This window comes from Halichoeres trimaculatus, unplaced genomic scaffold (genome assembly GCF_033239565.1).
Source record: "Halichoeres trimaculatus isolate MK-OKI-2021-1 unplaced genomic scaffold, fHalTri1.1 fHalTri1_scaffold_15, whole genome shotgun sequence".
Classification (NCBI taxonomy): Eukaryota; Metazoa; Chordata; class Actinopteri; order Labriformes; family Labridae; genus Halichoeres; species Halichoeres trimaculatus.
Window position 1 is genome coordinate 852,055 of NW_027437193.1, and position 16,442 is coordinate 868,496.

At 49.1% G+C, this 16,442-nt stretch overlaps 2 protein-coding genes across 5 annotated transcripts in view; one reads left to right on the top strand and one right to left on the bottom strand.

Moving 5' to 3' along the window:
- Positions 1–297: 297 nt before the first annotated feature.
- Positions 298–10,853, bottom strand: mfn1a (mitofusin 1a). Its single transcript, XM_074687851.1, is given in 17 exon segments — positions 298–723; positions 1,860–1,994; positions 2,073–2,269; positions 2,349–2,450; positions 2,488–2,750; positions 2,935–3,037; positions 3,363–3,467; positions 4,634–4,760; positions 4,851–4,972; positions 5,051–5,118; positions 6,404–6,557; positions 6,646–6,753; positions 6,841–6,949; positions 7,201–7,325; positions 7,619–7,781; positions 10,193–10,328; positions 10,617–10,853. Coding segments are annotated over 17 exon segments (2,193 nt in total). The 5' UTR covers positions 10,732–10,853; the 3' UTR covers positions 298–662.
- Positions 10,854–14,337: 3,484 nt separating this feature from the next.
- LOC141803850 (erythroferrone) overlaps positions 14,338–16,442 on the top strand; it is a 7,321-nt gene continuing 5,216 nt past the window's right edge. The window contains exons 1-4 of one of the 4 annotated variants that reach the window (XM_074687875.1): positions 14,338–15,065; positions 15,109–15,456; positions 15,989–16,105; positions 16,302–16,416. In XM_074687875.1, coding sequence (XP_074543976.1) covers positions 15,271–15,456; positions 15,989–16,105; positions 16,302–16,416 — 418 coding nt within the window. In that variant the 5' untranslated portion in view covers positions 14,338–15,065; positions 15,109–15,270. Of the gene's footprint in view, positions 15,457–15,988; positions 16,106–16,301; positions 16,417–16,442 lie in introns of all 4 variants that reach the window. The other 3 variants (XM_074687877.1, XM_074687878.1, XM_074687879.1) reach the window with 3 other exon arrangements.

The following is a 16,442-nucleotide window of genomic DNA, read 5'->3' on the forward strand; positions in this document are numbered from 1 at the left end:
TGTGTGTGTGTGTGTGTGTGTGTGTGTGTGTGTGTGTGTGTGTGTGTTATGAATAAGGTGAAACAAGCAGCCAGGGGCGACACATTAATGTCTGAGTGAGGAGCAGAGTCTGACATAAAAACTATAGACTGGTTTATAAACTGGTTAATAGATCTTTAGACTGGTTAATAAACTGGTTAATAGATCTATAGACTGGTTAATAAACTGGTTAATAGATCTATAGACTGGTTAATAAACTGGTTAATAGATCTATAGACTGGTTAATAAACTGGTTAATAGATCTATAGACTGGTTAATAAACTGGTTAATAGATCTATAGACTGGTTTATAAACTGGTTAATAGATCTATAGACTGGTTTATAAACTGGTTAATAGATCTATAGATCCATAGCTGTCATAGCTTTGTCCACATGGGGGCGATAAAGGGTCAGTAAAAGTCCACTGATGAGCCGATGCTCTGCCCTGGCTCTGTGTTGTGGCGCCCCCTGGCTGCAGGGTTTGTGAACTTGTCCATGTAGGTGTGTGTGTGGTCATTACAGGAGGGTTGGGGGGTAGGACTTCCTCTGACCCGGGTCTCTGCTCTCTGGAACCAGGACCTGAGCAGGGAGCAGAGGGTGTAATGAGAGGGCTCCACCTGCAGAGGGCAGCACAGTCCAGGTGTTTCACTGCAGGTACTGGACTGAGAAGGCCTCCAGCTGAGTCTCCAGCTCCGTGGCTCTGTTCCTGAACACAGAGGAAACATTAAGGTCACTTCAAGACCGGACCAGCTCCTTTTGGCTCCACCTGGAGCTCCACCAGCCTCAGAGAACCCTGAAGGCTTTTCCAGGATCCCTGGAACCTATTAAGACCTTCCAGGATGTCCCCAGACAGCCTGACAATCCCTTCATGGAGGACAGCTCAGCCTGATGGAGACGAGCCACTTCGCTCCTCTGATCCATCACTTCCTGTTTCCTCTGATGGAGGTGCAGCTGTGTTAGCTTAGCATAGACAGTACAAGCAGAGGGAAACTGCTAGCCTGGGTTAGCACAAAGACCTGGAACAGGGACTTTCATCCACCAAGAGACACTTTGATAAAACCCAGTCAGATCTGTAGCTGTGTTTGGACCGTCTCAACTGGGGTCAGGATCTGGTTCTGGGCCATAAAATGACCCCTGAAAACAATCCTACCTGGGGTTAGGACTTTCTAGAGGTCCAGGAACTTCGAGAGGCAGAGCCTGCGAGCTGAACATCTCTGATCTGTTTAGTTCCTGGGAACATTTTAACAGGAAGTGAAGGTTCCTGGACCCTCAGGTCCAAACACAACTTTAGTCCTGAGTCGTCAGTCCAAGTCCAGTCTCTGACATCAAAATCTGAAGTCCAAGTCCAAGTCTGAGTCATGGAGGGGGGGTCCAGGTGAAGTCTCAACCTGGAGTCCTCGGCTCTGCTTCCAGCCCCACAAAAACCCCAGATACATCCAGCTTAGCTTGGTGTGACAACACGAAAATACCTTTAGCTTAGCTTAGCTTAGCTTAGCACAAAGTGTGGAAACAAGGAAAAACCTTAAGCTTAGCTTGGCTTAGTTTAGCGTCAAACAAAGAGTAGAAGCAAGGAAATACCTTTAGCTTAGCCTAGCTTAGTGTAGCTAAGTGTTGCACATAGACTGGAAGCACGGGATACTTTTAGCTTTAGCTTAGCTTGGCTGAGTGTAGTTGTACAAGGAAAATATCTTTTGATTTAGCGTAGCTTAGCGTAACTTAGCTCAAAGAGTGGAAGCAGTGAAGCTGCTAGCTTACAGTGTGTGGACACAAAGACGGTCTTTGAGTCAGGATCAGAAACAGGAACACCCCCCCCCCCCCCCCTGTGACCCTGTGACCTCTGACCTGAAGGCCTTGGACCTCCTCTGGATGTTCTCCAGTCTCTGGATCCTGAAGCTCAGCTGTCGGATGTGTCCCTCCAGCTCGGCGTCGCTCAGGTCCACTCTCTGCGTCAGGCGGCTGAAGGTGGACGCCAGCTCCCTCAAAGACAAACACAGCAGGTGAGCGCCATCAGGCGTCAGTCAGACGCCCGGCGTGTCTCAGGGGGCGGGGCCTTACTTGTACACCTGCTGGCTGCAGGCGGAGCTGCTGACGGGGATGATGGCTCTCAAGCGCTGGGAGGCGTGCGTCACAAACTGCTGCTTCAGAGCGCGCTCCCTGCTGGCGTTGGTCCAGGTGAGTTTCTCGTACAGGTAGAGCAGACCGTAGAGAGACAGCGAGAGCGCGATGACACGCCAGCCCACAGAACGCCACACCTGCAGAGAGGATGACCCGCTTTAGACACTGACCCATTACAGACCTGAAACCAGATTCAGCTGATCCTGCAGGACGCACCACGCCACCGACCACCAGCACCGTCATGGACGCCCGTGAGGTGACGGACACCAGCCCTGTCGCTATAGAAACCATCATCTCGTCCCTGAAGGAGGCGCTGTCCTGCAGAGAGAAGAAGATGAGGGTGAGGACTCCCCACGCTCTGAGGAGATGATCAGAGCTGTCATCATGATGTCATCACCTGCAGGCGGTGCTCGGGGCCGCTCAGCGCTCGCTTGGCGTTGGCGGCGCCAATGAAGCGGGTGACGAGGGCGGTCCAGCCCAGACTGAACTGGAACTCGATGTTCTCGTGGAAGTCTGAGCAGAGGGCCTTGAGGCCGAGGTCATAGGTCAACTCGAAGGAGGCGGAGGGAGGAGAGAGCTGCTCCTGGAGGGACGGAGACAGCAGGGGGCGCACGCTGTCTGAGGACGGAGAGAGGAAGTGACATCACACCACATCCTGTGTAGACCTCAAAGAAGAATGCTGAGTCCACCTGTCACTGAAAGAGGCCACGCCCCTGATTCAGCATGACCCTTCACCTTCAGTCAATGCTAAACAGACAGCCCCTGGTGGACACTGGGGGAACTGCAGAGTGAGACGTCGTACCGATCATGTGACCCTGAGCAGCTTTGATGTCTCTGAGGATGCCCACGGAGCAGCGGTTCGACAGCGCGCTGACCATCCTCTCCTCCACGTGCTGCAGCAGCTTCTGCAGAGCACAGAGGATGACATCATCATCATCATCATCATCATCATCATCATCAGACCAAAAACCATCAGGCCAGCCTGGTCTGTCTGTCAGGGGGGACAGTGTGCAGGTCCACCTGAGGGACTGGACTCAGGGGAACCGTCCTGGTTCCTTTCAGGGTGTGAATCAAACACTCTCTGAGCTCTAAGTGGATTGTGAGAAAAGCAGCTTAATGTAACAGTTAGAGTGTGTGTGTGTGTGTGTGTGTGTGTGTGTGTGTTGAGGTGCAGTCAGGTCACACACAGACCGGTCTTGCTGCTCCTGGTGTCCGGGCTGCAGGACTCACCGTTTTGTAGAGCTCCAGGGTTTCCTGTGTGGGGTTGAAGTCCGCTCTGAACTCCTCCACCAGGACAGGAAGAGACCGGATCTGGTCCAGCAGCCCCGCCGCAACCTGTACAAGAACCAGTGAGCTGTTACTGTACCACCAACACCAGAGGCTCTGTAAACCTGGACCCGGTCTAAAAACTGTGACACCTGAAGTCTAAAGCCCCACCAAGTGGTCCGGTTAGGATCAGTACAGTTTGGTTCGGGTTAAATTAGAACGGTATGTCTGGCACCCCAACAGAAGGGGACCAAAAAGTGGGACGGTACGGGCTGGTGATTTTTGGACCTGCCGTACCGAGATGAACTGAGCTGAACCGCTTGGTGGAAACGGAGCCTAAGACGGTCTCTGATTGGAGGAGCAGCCTCAGTGTTTCTATCCCCTCCTCCTCCAGCTGTGCTGGTCTTGGTTTAGTTCCTCCTAACCAACGGTCTCTGAGCCTGATGGTGTGAATGTGTCTCTGTCAGCCCCTGGTGTTCCAGTTTAAAGAGTGACCCTGTAAACTGGAGACCTTCAGCTGAACGTGTCAGAGGAGAACCAGGTTACAACAGCTGTTCAAACACAGAGGAAGACCTGGGGAAAGTCCTCCTGGTTTACTTTGATAAATGTGTTTTTGAAGCTTAAACATGGCTCCATCTCTGCGTCTTCATGCTTTAGTCAGGGGGCGCTCAGTCCGCTGGTTCTGCTTCAAACTGTTTGGGACTTTCAGAACGACTTGGACCGGATTCAAACGGTTTTGTCTCTAGAGCTGGTCTCCTTTAAGACTCAACAAATCCATCTGCAGTGAAGTAAAGCTCCATCAAAACCTGTACAGGCTGAAGATCATCTATGCTAACAGGCTAACAGGCTTACTCGAAGGCCTTCATTGTTGTCTTACTGCCCTCTACTGGCCTGGTGGTGTGCTGCAGTTACATTTATATTTTTCTCTAAAGGTTGGACTGATATCATCCCATTGATTAGAACTGAGTTCCTGGGAACTATTAACCTGGACCTAAAAGTTCCTGGACCCTCTGTTGGTAAACACACCCTCACAGAGAGGGACACAGAGCTTATTGTTACAGAGGAGGAGGATTCTTGACGGCAGGCCACCATCACTCCACCAACAGGTCCAGGACGTGTGCAGGTCCAGACCCCTCTAACCCCAGATGGTGTTCTCCTCATGCATGCGTGTGTGTGTGTGTGTGTGTGTGTGTGTGTGTGTGTGTGTGTGTGTGTGTGTGTGTGTGTGTCCTCACCTTGCCAGCGGCCTCCTCAGTCAGAGTCTTGATCTTCGCTCTGACGCCGTCGGTCAGGCGGTTAATCTGTCCCCGTATGAACTCCAGCCGGTCCCTCTGATCCTCGCGCTCCTCCAGGCAGCAGATCCTGTGGAGGGGGTCAAAGGTCACGGTTAGAAACACCTGTGGGTGAACACCTTGGGGACACTGCTGGCGGTGGAGGAGTGTGTTTCCTGACTTCCTGTCGGCGGAGGCGATGTTGATGGCGTCCATGACGGCTTTGATGGCCTCGGTGATCTGCCACGCCCTCACCGTGTGCTGCTCAAACTTGGTCTTCACGGCGGACTGGGAGATGAACTCCTGCGGGGTCAAAGGTCACACACTCACACCTGTTTCTGCTGATCGTGAAACACCTGAAGCTGCTGCTGCTGCTCGTACCTCAAACGTCCGCTCGAACATCTGGAACTCCCTCAGCCTCTCATGGAAACCCTCAGCCAGAGCGCCACCTGCAGGACGACACAGGGAGGCTTTAGAGGGAGGGTGTGTCACAGGTGTTACAGGTGTGACAGGTGTTACAGGTGTTACAGGTGTTACAGGTGTTACAGGTGTGTGAGGATGTGAAGCACAGTTTGGTCCCCTGGCAGCAGAGCGGCTCCTGTGAAACCTCCTCCAGGGGAATCATGAGTTAACCCTTTAGTGCTGTGACCTGGACCTGACCCGGGCCAGGTCCAGGTCTCTGAGGGGCTGAACTGGTTCCTGACACATCTGCAACAATATCTCTGAGGGGAGATTGTGATGAGGGTCTGGGCCCAGAGGACGGCCTGGGGGTCAGTGGGAACAAACACGAGGATAATGAAGTCTGCTCCTCCTCCTCCTCCTCCTCCTCCTCCTCCTCAGCTCCCCGCTGTGAGGTGCACAAGGCCAGTTTAAGGAGCCTAATGAGTCCCAGGCTGAGCCACTTTGTGGAGATCTCCTGGAGGACCAGGTGGGTCCGGCACATGTGACCTGGAGTTGGGGGCGGAGCTTCAGCGCTGGGCTGCTAAGTCACTTAGCATCAGTTAGGAGCATCCAGCTGACCTCAGAGACCTGGAGAGGGTTCAGGGAGGAGACTCTGGAGACTGAGGAGAAACCTGGTCAGGGACCATGAGGATTCACCCCTGAACCTGGACCTGAGGGATCTTCTGGGTGACCAGGATCTTCAGGAACATCACCTGGTCCACCTGGTGCTTGGTTTGGACCTGCTACCTTGACCAGAACAGGCTGAGGAAACGGGGGCTGTGAGGAGGGATCTGCAGACCAGGCCCGGGTCTGGAGCGGCTTTGGGAGGTGATGGTCTCAGATGTGGTTGGATGCTACAGCAGCGGTGAAGGGGGGTCATCCAGAACAGACCAGGACCAGCTGGGGCAGGTTGGAGTGAGGGATGGTGGATCATCAAGACCTCGTGAGTTGGTGGACTCCTCCTTTTATAACCACAGGGGGGAGCTGTTTGTGGATCCTCAGCACAGAGTCAGACTGGTTCTGGGACTGTCCTGTGCCACAGACTGGGTTGTGGGTTTTCATGGTGCAGCGGGGGGATCAGGGAGTCCTGTTTGGGGCAGATGTGGATCAGGTATGTTAGTGAGGTGGTCGCCCGCAGAGCGCCCCCCTCTGGAGGACCCATGCGTTCTCAGACCGCGGGTGTTCCTGTGCGCTCAGTGTGGTGGGGTGTTGTGTCCCTGGTGGTGGCGTGCTGGTGGAGCAGTGAAACCAGGGCCTGTGCTCAGTCCTGCTGCTGTCCCTCACCTGTCTCACCTGTCTCAGGCATGCCCTGCGCTCTCTGCATCCTGGAGCTCAGGACCTCTTTAGCCGAGACGAAGAAGATCCTCCCCGGGGCCTCGTCCAGAGTGACCACCTTCAGCTCCTCGGCCAGGAAGCTCACGCAGCGGTCCAGGTGCTGCTTCCTCACCTGGCCAGCAGGGGGAGGAGGACTTTCATGACTGAATGAATGAGTTTTACATTTATGTGACGATGTCGTCTTTTTTTAGGACACACACCTCGTCCACGTACTCCGGTTCGCTCACGGACGCGTCCCAGCGGTTGTGCAGGATGAAGATGTTGGGTTTGGAGATTCTCTCGCTGACTTTGTGGAAGAAGAGTTTCTCCTGCAGACGGGAGGAGAGGAGGAGTGTGAGCCTGATCTATCATCAGCCATTCTACAGAAAGACAGAGTCTAGAAAGGATCCGCTCACCGTGTTCATGAGAGTCGACTCTGCGTTCCCCACCAGGACAAAGACATCGGCGTCCAGACAGAACTTATCGATCCAGCTGTCCAGCTCCAGAGTGACGTCAGTGCCCGGGCTGGAGGAGGTCAGAGGTCAGAGGTCAGAGGTCAGGGGTCAGGGGGAGGTGCTTATGTTGGAGCTGCTATGCTGTGTTTATCAGAAAACCTGCAACAACCTTTGTAAGACTCAGACGAGATCCTCAACCCCACAATAACAGAGGAGCTCCAGGCCTGTAGGGGGCGCTGGTTCCTCTTAAACAGAAACTCTGAACTTATCTCTAAAGCTTTGTAGAGACCTGAGCCAGAGAAGCTAAGTCCTGAGCGTCACCTGTCCATCAGCACCAGGTCGTCCCTCAGCAGGGCACAGCGGCTCTTGGGCCAGAACACCTTCACCAGACTGCCAGAGTCCAGGGTCGGGTCCATGTGGAGCGCATGGGCCAGCTGGTTCACGGTCTGAGGAGGAGGAGGAGGAGGAGGAGGAGGAGGAGGAGGAGGAGTTATCACAGCATCCTTAGATTCAACTCATGAGTGCAACTTCTCCCTCATTGACCAATCAGATTCAAGAAGGGGCGGGGCTTCTGATGCTTTATCTTAATAACAACAGAACAGGAACAAACAGCTGATGCTCTGTTTGTTTTGACGGCAGGACAGGTCATGTGATTCAGCATCCCGTGTGTGTGTGTGTGTGTGTGTGTGTGTGTGTGTGTGTGTGTGTGTGTGTGTGTGTGTGTGTGTGTGATGCCTACAGTGACGCTCTTCCTCTCATTGGATGCTTCACTCGTGAGGTAAGCCTCGTCTCCGTCCGTCCCCTCCACCCTCAGGAAACAGTTGGTGGTGTGTCCGATGCCGCTGGGCAGCACGCGGTCCCTCAGCATGGCGTTGATCACCGTGCTCTTACCGTTACTCGTCCTGAGGGAGAGATGATGTCATGACCATCATCATCATCATCATCACGTAGAGTGAAGCGACACCTTTGTGGGGACAGACTCACGGCTGGAGACAGACTCTGGTGGACACTCGGAGGATTTCTGAGTTTAGATATTTCAGGAAAAAGGAAGAAGGGACCATCTGACGCAGAAAAGACGTTTGTTTGAGTCTGAATCTTCCTCCTCGCCTCAGACTCCCCCTCTCACTGAGCTATGACATCATCAGCGGGTGTAACATTTCATCACATGTGGGCGTGGCTGTGGAGCGTTGGAAACAGGAAGCAGCAGCAGCTTGTGTGTCAGAGATAACGTTAATCTGCAGAGACAGTTGGTCCTGAGATCAGATCCTAGATCAGCTCTGCTCCCTGAACCAGTGCTGCTGCTCTGACCTGCTGTCAGTGACCTCACACACACACACACACACACACACACACACACACACACACACACACACGCACACACACACACGCACACACACACACACACACACACGCACACTGTGGGGAGAGCTCTGCTGACATCTGTGCTGTTCCACATCCAGAGCCTCCAGTCCTCGGTCTGACCCTGTCCCATGAAGACAGGGGGACCACTCCAGGACCTGATCAGAAACATGTAGTCATGGTGATGGTCTCTGAGAGATTCTGACAGACCATCAGAGTCAGGACTAAAGAAGACCAGGACCCTCTTTACAAACGCTGCAAACACACAAACAGGGCCTGAAACTGGCATAAATAAGGAATAATATAAAATAAAAGTTTATTTAGCGCGGTCTCACCTTCATCTCACTGGACTGAGGTCACAGGACACTAAATTAATCACTGATGTGGAGTTGAAATGAGATGTGATCATTAGGCCTTTATATCCTAATTAATTAATCCATTAATCAATCAGACTTTATTTATAGAGCAATGTTCATACACAGAAGAAAAAACACAAATTGCTGCACAAAAAGAAAATAATTAATTAAAAAAGAAAAGAAAATGAAAATAATAATAATAATAATAATAATAATAATAATAAAAATAAAAATAATAAATGAAAAAAATAATAATAATAATAAATTAAAAAAATAATAAAGAATTAAAAAGTTATTATTGTTATTATGCAAAAAAATAAATTAATAATAATAATAAAAATATGTTAATGGAAAAAATAATACACTGAGGAGCTGTGGAAACTTTATCTGGAAACCTTATTGAGGAAACACTGAAGGTAAAAATGTTAAAATATGTTAAAACTCAAGAAAATAAAACAACCACATTTAAAGAAACAAATGAGATAATAAAATACTAAAAGACTAAATCAGTAAAACAGAAAATGATGCAAAACTAAAACTTTAAAATACAGAATGAATAAGCTGATAAAGCTAATAAAGTAAATAAGATATATGATAAAGTTAAAAAATATAAATAAATATAAATAAATATGTATTTAATTCTAACAGATTAAGATAATTTGCCTCTAAACAGAATAAATTCAGAATGTACGTAGATAAGTAGATAAATAAGTAAACCTCAGTTTAAAGTGATACTAAAAATATAAATTTCAAATTTTCTTTTAAAGATATTTAAGCTCTGTGCAGCCCTCAGTGCCTCACCGAGGGTCTTTAATTCAACTTTTGATTCTGGTCACAGAGTCGACAGTTTACCATCAGCTCAGAGTTTAGTTTGTGGATCAAACCTTAGTTCGATGATATTCCAGAGTGAGGCCATTTCTGGGTCAGAGAGTTCTGGTTTTCACTCTGATCCAGCTCTGGAAACCTCCGATCTGCTCCTTGTTTGTTGTTTGTTGCCGTGCATTGACCATTTATGGGCGTGTCAGGGGCGGAGTTTACAGCTTCACCTTGTTTTTAGGTGAGGATTCTACGCACTCTTTATGGACGAGGAGTGACAGCCTCTGCAGCCGCTGAGGAAGTCCCACAACCTGCAGTTCCCTGAGTGTCCACCAGAGTCTGTCTGCAGCAGTGAGTCAGTCCCCATAGAGCTCCATGTTAAAACGAACCGCAGTTCCCTGAGTGTCCACTAGAGGCTTATTCCTGCCTTCAGCTGCACACCTGTGTTTGTAAACAGCTCACCTTTTTTCAGCAGATCAAGGGTTAAAGGAAGGGAGGGTTGGGGGCGTGGCCTTTTTGACAGACAGGTGGGAGCTCTGTCAGTGTGTGAGTGCAAACATGAAGCTGACACACACACACACACACACACACACACACACACACACACACATTCCTGTCCCTGTGGCGTTGAGGTTGTGATGGAGGCAGGTTAAAACAGAGCCACTGATAACTCATCCCTCCTGACTCACACCCTGGTCTGTGTGTGTGTGTGTGTGTGTGTGTGTGTGTGTGTGTGTGTGTGTGTGTGTGTGTGTGTGTGTGTGTGTGTGTGTGTGTGTTACCTGCCGAAGAAGGCCACCTTCATGTGTCTCCGCAGCAGGACGTCTCTGATGGTCCACAGTTTGGTCTCACAGCTCTGCATCTCCAGACTCTGCTCCTCCACCGCCACCTGACCAAGCTCCTCCCCCCTCCACGCCTCTGACATCACAAAAAACAGAGTCATGCCTGTGCTGGTTCCCTCCCCAGGTTTTAACAACTTCCTCCCAATCTACCTGCCTCACTGGTGACCTCTGCTGACCCCAGCAGAGACAGACACAGCGCCATCTAGTGGCCTGCTGATCACAGTGCTGTGGCTGATGAGTTCATCTCAGACACCTCAGTCACTGCACACACCTGAGCAACGACCACTTGGACTGTGTGTGTGTGTGTGTGTGTGTGTGTGTGTGTGTGTGTGTGTGTGTGTGTGTGTGTGTGTGTGTGTCTCACCGTCCACGAAGGCGGAGCCATCCTTCACGAAGTCGAGCAGCTGATCAAAGATGGAGGTGATGGATCGCTTTGCTACCACAAAGTGCCGCAGAGGAGATGGATCCAGGGCGTCCATCCCACCTCACACACACCACACACACACCTGACACACACCTGACACACACACAGTGCTCGGTGTGTCCGGGTTCAGGGGTCAGGCGAGTTTTAGGGGTTCCTCTCTGTCGGCTCCCATCCTGATCAGCTCCTCACACTCACTGACACTGACTGATCCTCAGCACACACAGCTCAGCTTACAGTGTGTGTGTGTGTGTGTGTGTGTGTGTGTGTGTGTGTGTGTGTGTGGAAGCGTGCGCACAAACAGATCCTCTTAGAAGGACTTAGAGCTGCTTCACCTGCTGCTCATTCTCAGGTATGTGTGTGTGTGTGTGTGTGTGTGTGTGTGTGTGTGTGTTTGTGTGTGTGTGTGTGTGTGTGTGTATTAAAGGCTCAGTCACACAGCACAGACAGTGCACAGTGAGTGTATGGAGCTGTAGTTTGTCCTCCTGTCCAGCAGGGGGAGCTGTTACTGATCCAGAATGATTAAACTGACAGTTTCTCACAGGGATCATAATCTGTGACCTCGTTTAATCCACTCATCTCAGTGTGGAGGTTTTTAAGTTTCTGTGAGGACTTCATCAGACACACGCCTTTACCACAGTGGGTGATGGTGCTCATGGGAAACCGAGTCTTTATCTCTGACAATTCCTACCAGTAACAGAGCAAACGGCTATGGTCTGAGTCCTCCACAGGGCCAGCTTTAGACCAACATCAAACCATTACAGTGAACCAGATCAGAAGCAGGACAGCAAACCTGATGTTTCATGGTTTTATGTTTGCATGGTTTCATATTCTCATGGTCTCATAATTACGCAGTTTCCTAGTCTCATGGTCTCAGGTTGACGTGGTTTCATATTCTCATGGTCTCATAATTATGCAGTTTCCTATTCCCATGGTCTCAGGTTGACGTGGTTTCATATTCTCATGGTCTCATAATTACGCAGTTTCCTATTCCCATGGTCTCAGGTTTACGTGGTTTCATATTCTCAGGTTGTCTTCTCAATGTGGTTTCATTTTCTCAAGGTTTCATATTCTCATGGTCTCATGTTTGCTTGTTTCATATTCACATGGTCTCATGTTTGCTTGTTTCATATTCTCATGGTCTCATGTTTGCTTGTTTCATATTCACATGGTTTCATGTTTGCTTGTTTCATATTCTCATGGTCTCATGTTTGCTTGTTTCATATTCACATGGTTTCATGTTTGCTTGTTTCATATTCTCATGGTCTCATGTTTGCGTAGTTTCATATTCCCATGGTTTTATGTTTGTGTGGTTTTATATTGTCAAGGCCTCCTGTTTACATAGTTTCATATTGTTATGGTCTCATGTTTGCTTGGCTTTATATTCTCATGGTCTCAAGTTAACTTGGTTTTTTATTCTCATGGTCTCATGTTTATGTAGTTTCATATCTTCAGGGCATCATGTTTGCGTGGTTACATATTGTCATGGTTTCATGGTTGCGTGGTTTCATGTTTAAGTATTTTTATATTCTCATGTTTTTATGTTTATGTGTGATTATAATTCTCATGGCCTCATGTTTCTGTGGTTTCATATTCTTATGGTTTCATGTTTTCTTGTCCTCATGGTCTCATGTTTTCATAAACTCATGATTTTATGGTTTTATGGACTTATGTTTTCATAGACCTAATTGTTTTATAGTTTCATTGTCTCATGTTGACATGATTTCATGTTTTAATAGTCTCATGATTTTATGGTTTTATGATTTCATATTCTAATGATATGTGTTCATGTTGTTATAATTATTTTATATTTGTTGTGCTTTTATTTATTTGTTGTTATGCCTCTTATGTTTTCATTGTTTCATTTTTTCTTGTTATTTTGGTTTCATGGTATCATGTTTTCATAAAGTCATGTTTTCATAGTTTCATGTTATCATGTCGTCATGGTTTTAAATTCTCATAGTATCATGTTTTTTATGATGTCATAGTGTTATATTATCATTTTTATGCTCTTTTTTTCTCATTGTTTTGCTTTCATGTTTCATTCTCTTATTTTTCATGTTTTTATTGTTTCATGTCTCATGTTTTCATGGTTCTGTGTTTCCTTTGTTATGTTTCATGTTATTCTCTTCACATTTTCACATTTTCATTTTCTCATTGTCTTATGTTTTCATGTTGTTATGCTCTTCATGGTTTCATGTTCTCATGGTTGGATGATCCCATCATCTCATGTTTTCATGTTATCATATTTCATGGTTTGGTGTTTAGTGTTGTTCAGAGGACGGTCTCACTGAGTCCTGTTGGTCCTGATCCCAGTGAAGGTGTATGTAGAGAGCTGCTGAGCGCTGTGTGAGGTTTTGTGACTGAATGACACAGACGGTGGTCAGAGTAGATCCAGCAGACACAAACATCAGACCCATGAGCCCTGCAGAGATCCTAACGTGGCACAAACTCTCACTCTGACTGATTTTCAGCTCACTGAGTGACTCAACAACACACGCTCACATCAACTGCTGCTGTGTTACTGATGCAATATTACTCTGTGTGTGTGTGTGTGTGTGTGTGTGTGTGTGTGTGTGTGTGTGTGTGTGTGTGTGTGTGTGTGTGTGTGTGTGTGTGTGTGTCTATCAGGGTCAGTCAGATTGAGAAGGGACCGTTGCTGCTGTTTGATCAAACTTCAGACTAACTTTCATCAGCCGGTCAGAGCGAACACACACCCTCCTTATCTCAGAGCGCGGAGGGTGGGGGTTAAAGGAGGCCATGAAATACACGGAAAAACGTCTAAATCCGTCTCAATAAATAAGAAAAACTATTCCCTGTAACAAATCAATCCTTCCTCTCTGTGTGAGCTCACTTCTCACGGTTCAATCTCAGACCCCTCGCTCTCTGACCGCCTCTCCATGGATCCACGTCGACCGAGCCTGGAAGTGATGAAACCAGAGTTTTAGTTACACGTTACAGGCAGCTTCTTACACCAAACTGACGTCAGACTACACCTTCACAGCCAGCAGGGGCCCAGCAGCATCACCTGACCCCCGTCCAGGTGAGCCCTCAGGAGGGGACAGGTCTCCCTGGCAGGGGGGGACGTGTTGGAGGGTTCATACAGTGACAGTCTCTGAGTCTCTCCTCTCCATCAGAAGTTTGTCTTCACTCTCAGTTAAAATCCTCTCGCTTGCTGGTCTGACAGGACGAAACAAGGCCCGAGTCGCTCACGGTGATATCTGTCAGAGCAGAACACTGAGCGCCGTCTCTCAATGAGACGTTGACCTCATTACCCAGTTAGCTTATTTTTCTGAGGGCGCCTGCTGATGTCCCCGCTCTCAGAGGACGGGTCAGGCCTCTGTCTGACATCAGCTGATTTTAAGGACACATGAATGTGTCTCATACAGGAGTCCTACAGAGTCCTTGTGGTCTACCTGTACCTGTGGGGACGCTAAGCTAACAACTAGCTACCCTCAGATTAATCCGTTAATCTGGATTCATTCTGAATTCATTCACACACAGTGTACAGTCGTGTCCACATCAGGTTCACAAACCAAACTCCAACATGCTTCATATTTCTGCTCATCTCTCAGGTTTCTAGGACCCTGCAGAGCAGGAGCAGGAGGAGCAGGGGGTGGAGGAGGAGGAGGAGTGGGGGAGGAAAGAAGAAGAAAAACAAAGTCTGGAGTCAAAGAAAGAGAAACGAGGGGCGAGGAGATTAAACAGAGAGACAGACGGACGCTGAGGAGACACGGAGAGGGGAGCTGCAGACAGACGAAGTGACAGCTTCAGATCACACACTGATAGAAAAGAGGAAGACAGGGAGGAGGAGGAGCTGAGGAGGAGGAGGAGTCAGACAGGAGTGAGGGGCATAAAAAGCAGCCTGAGCAGCGCACAGACGACTACACGGCAGAGAAACTGATCCACAGCCTGACGACGAAGAAGAGGAAGAGGAGGAAGGAGAGAGTCTGCACTGACAGAAAAGAGAAGAAGACGAAGAAGAAGAAGGAGAGTGAGAGGAGGAAGAGGAGGCTCCCAGACGACTCCCAGACTGTATGTACCAGTCCACAGCAGCTCAGATCAGAAGAGTCAGTGAGGAAGAGGAGGGCAGATGAAGAGGGAGAGGATGGAGAGCTGAGAGAGACTTAGAGACAGAGAGAGAGAATAGTTCAGCTCAGATAACTGACTCCTTTGACTCACTGACTCCTCTAACTGATTCCTTCAACTGACTCCACTTACTGACTCCTCTAACTTACTCTAACTTACCTCCTCTAGGTGATTCTTCTAGGTAACTCCTCTCAATGACTCTTTTAACTGACTCCTGTAGATGACTCTTCTTACTGACTTCTCCAGGTGACTCCTTTCACTAAATGACTCCTCTAACTGACTCCTTTTAACTAACTCCTCTAGGTGACTCTTCTGACTAACTGACTTCTCTTAGTGACTCCTCCAGGTGACTCTTCTTACTGAATCCTCTCACTGACTCCTCCAGGTGACTCCTTTGACTAACCGACTCCTCTGACTGACTCCTGACGCTGTCTGATCTGAGAGGAGGAGCAGGGCCGGGCTCAGAGCATCATGAGAGCATCCACCTGAACTCTCTCCTCCTCCCAGCATGCCGAGCAGAAGGAGCTTCCCTGGTGGAGAGGGGGTGCTGCCCCTGGTGACGATGATGATGATGATGGTGATGATGGTGATGATGATGGTGGTGGTGGTGAAGGTGGAGGCAGAGATCATGGAGGAGCTGGAGAGCGAGGAGAGTCTGGAGCTGCTGGAGGAAGACGTCAGCACAGAGATCCTGGTGAGATCAGCTGTTTCCTGTTTGTTTATTAAAAAACACGATGAATACTTTAAAGATCCTGATCCTCTACGAGACCAGATAGACTAACGACCATCAGATCTGAGCGGCTGAGTCCTAACATCGTTAAAAACAGACTCTGCTCTGAGACTTTCCAACAAGACTCAAACCGTCAGGGACAAGATCCAGGAGTAGGATGTGAGAGCGTTTTCATGATGACCCATGAGACGCTGATAAGATGAGAGGTCAAGTCCCCGAGCTGAGTCCACCTGATGCTGTGGAGGATGATCAGCTGATAAAAAACAGACAGTCAGATGATGTTAGGTCTTAAATCCGGCTCAGAGATCCAGTTTTTATTCTGCGCTGCGTGACCCACATATGACACACGCTGACGTCCCCTCATCCAGAGCTCGCCTGGTTCCTCCAGAGACGTCACAAGTCACCAGTTATCTGATCCTCCTCACAGGCTGACCCGACAGCCAATCAGAGGCCTGCTGCTTTCAGACCGGTAATCAACCCTCTTTTTGTCCCACAGGAGCCACCGTCCTCTGACCTGTCCCGAGTGTCTCCTCTCAGCTCCTGGCTCATCTTCAGGAGAAACTCCAACAAGGGGGACAACCGGAGGACCAAAGGGACAAAGAGGACATCCAAGGTCAGACCACATGAAATAATCACTAAACAAAGCTGATTATAAGAGGGTCACAAGGTGGAGAGTCTGGACCCTGAGTCCGTCTCTGAGACCGTCTCTGGGACCGTCTCTGGGACCGTCTCTCTGATTGTACAGGCCAATTATCTTCACAGTTCAGAGTCTATTCAGGAAGTCTAAACATCTTTTCGTGTCTTTGCAGCATGGTCTCCAAGGACCTCCAGGACCTCCAGGACCCCAGGGGCCTCCAGGTCCCCCAGCCCCCCTCCTGCCCCAACAACAGGAGCTGATCCAGGAGCTGCAGCTCAAACTGCAAGGTGAGAATTCATCCATCAGACTGTGC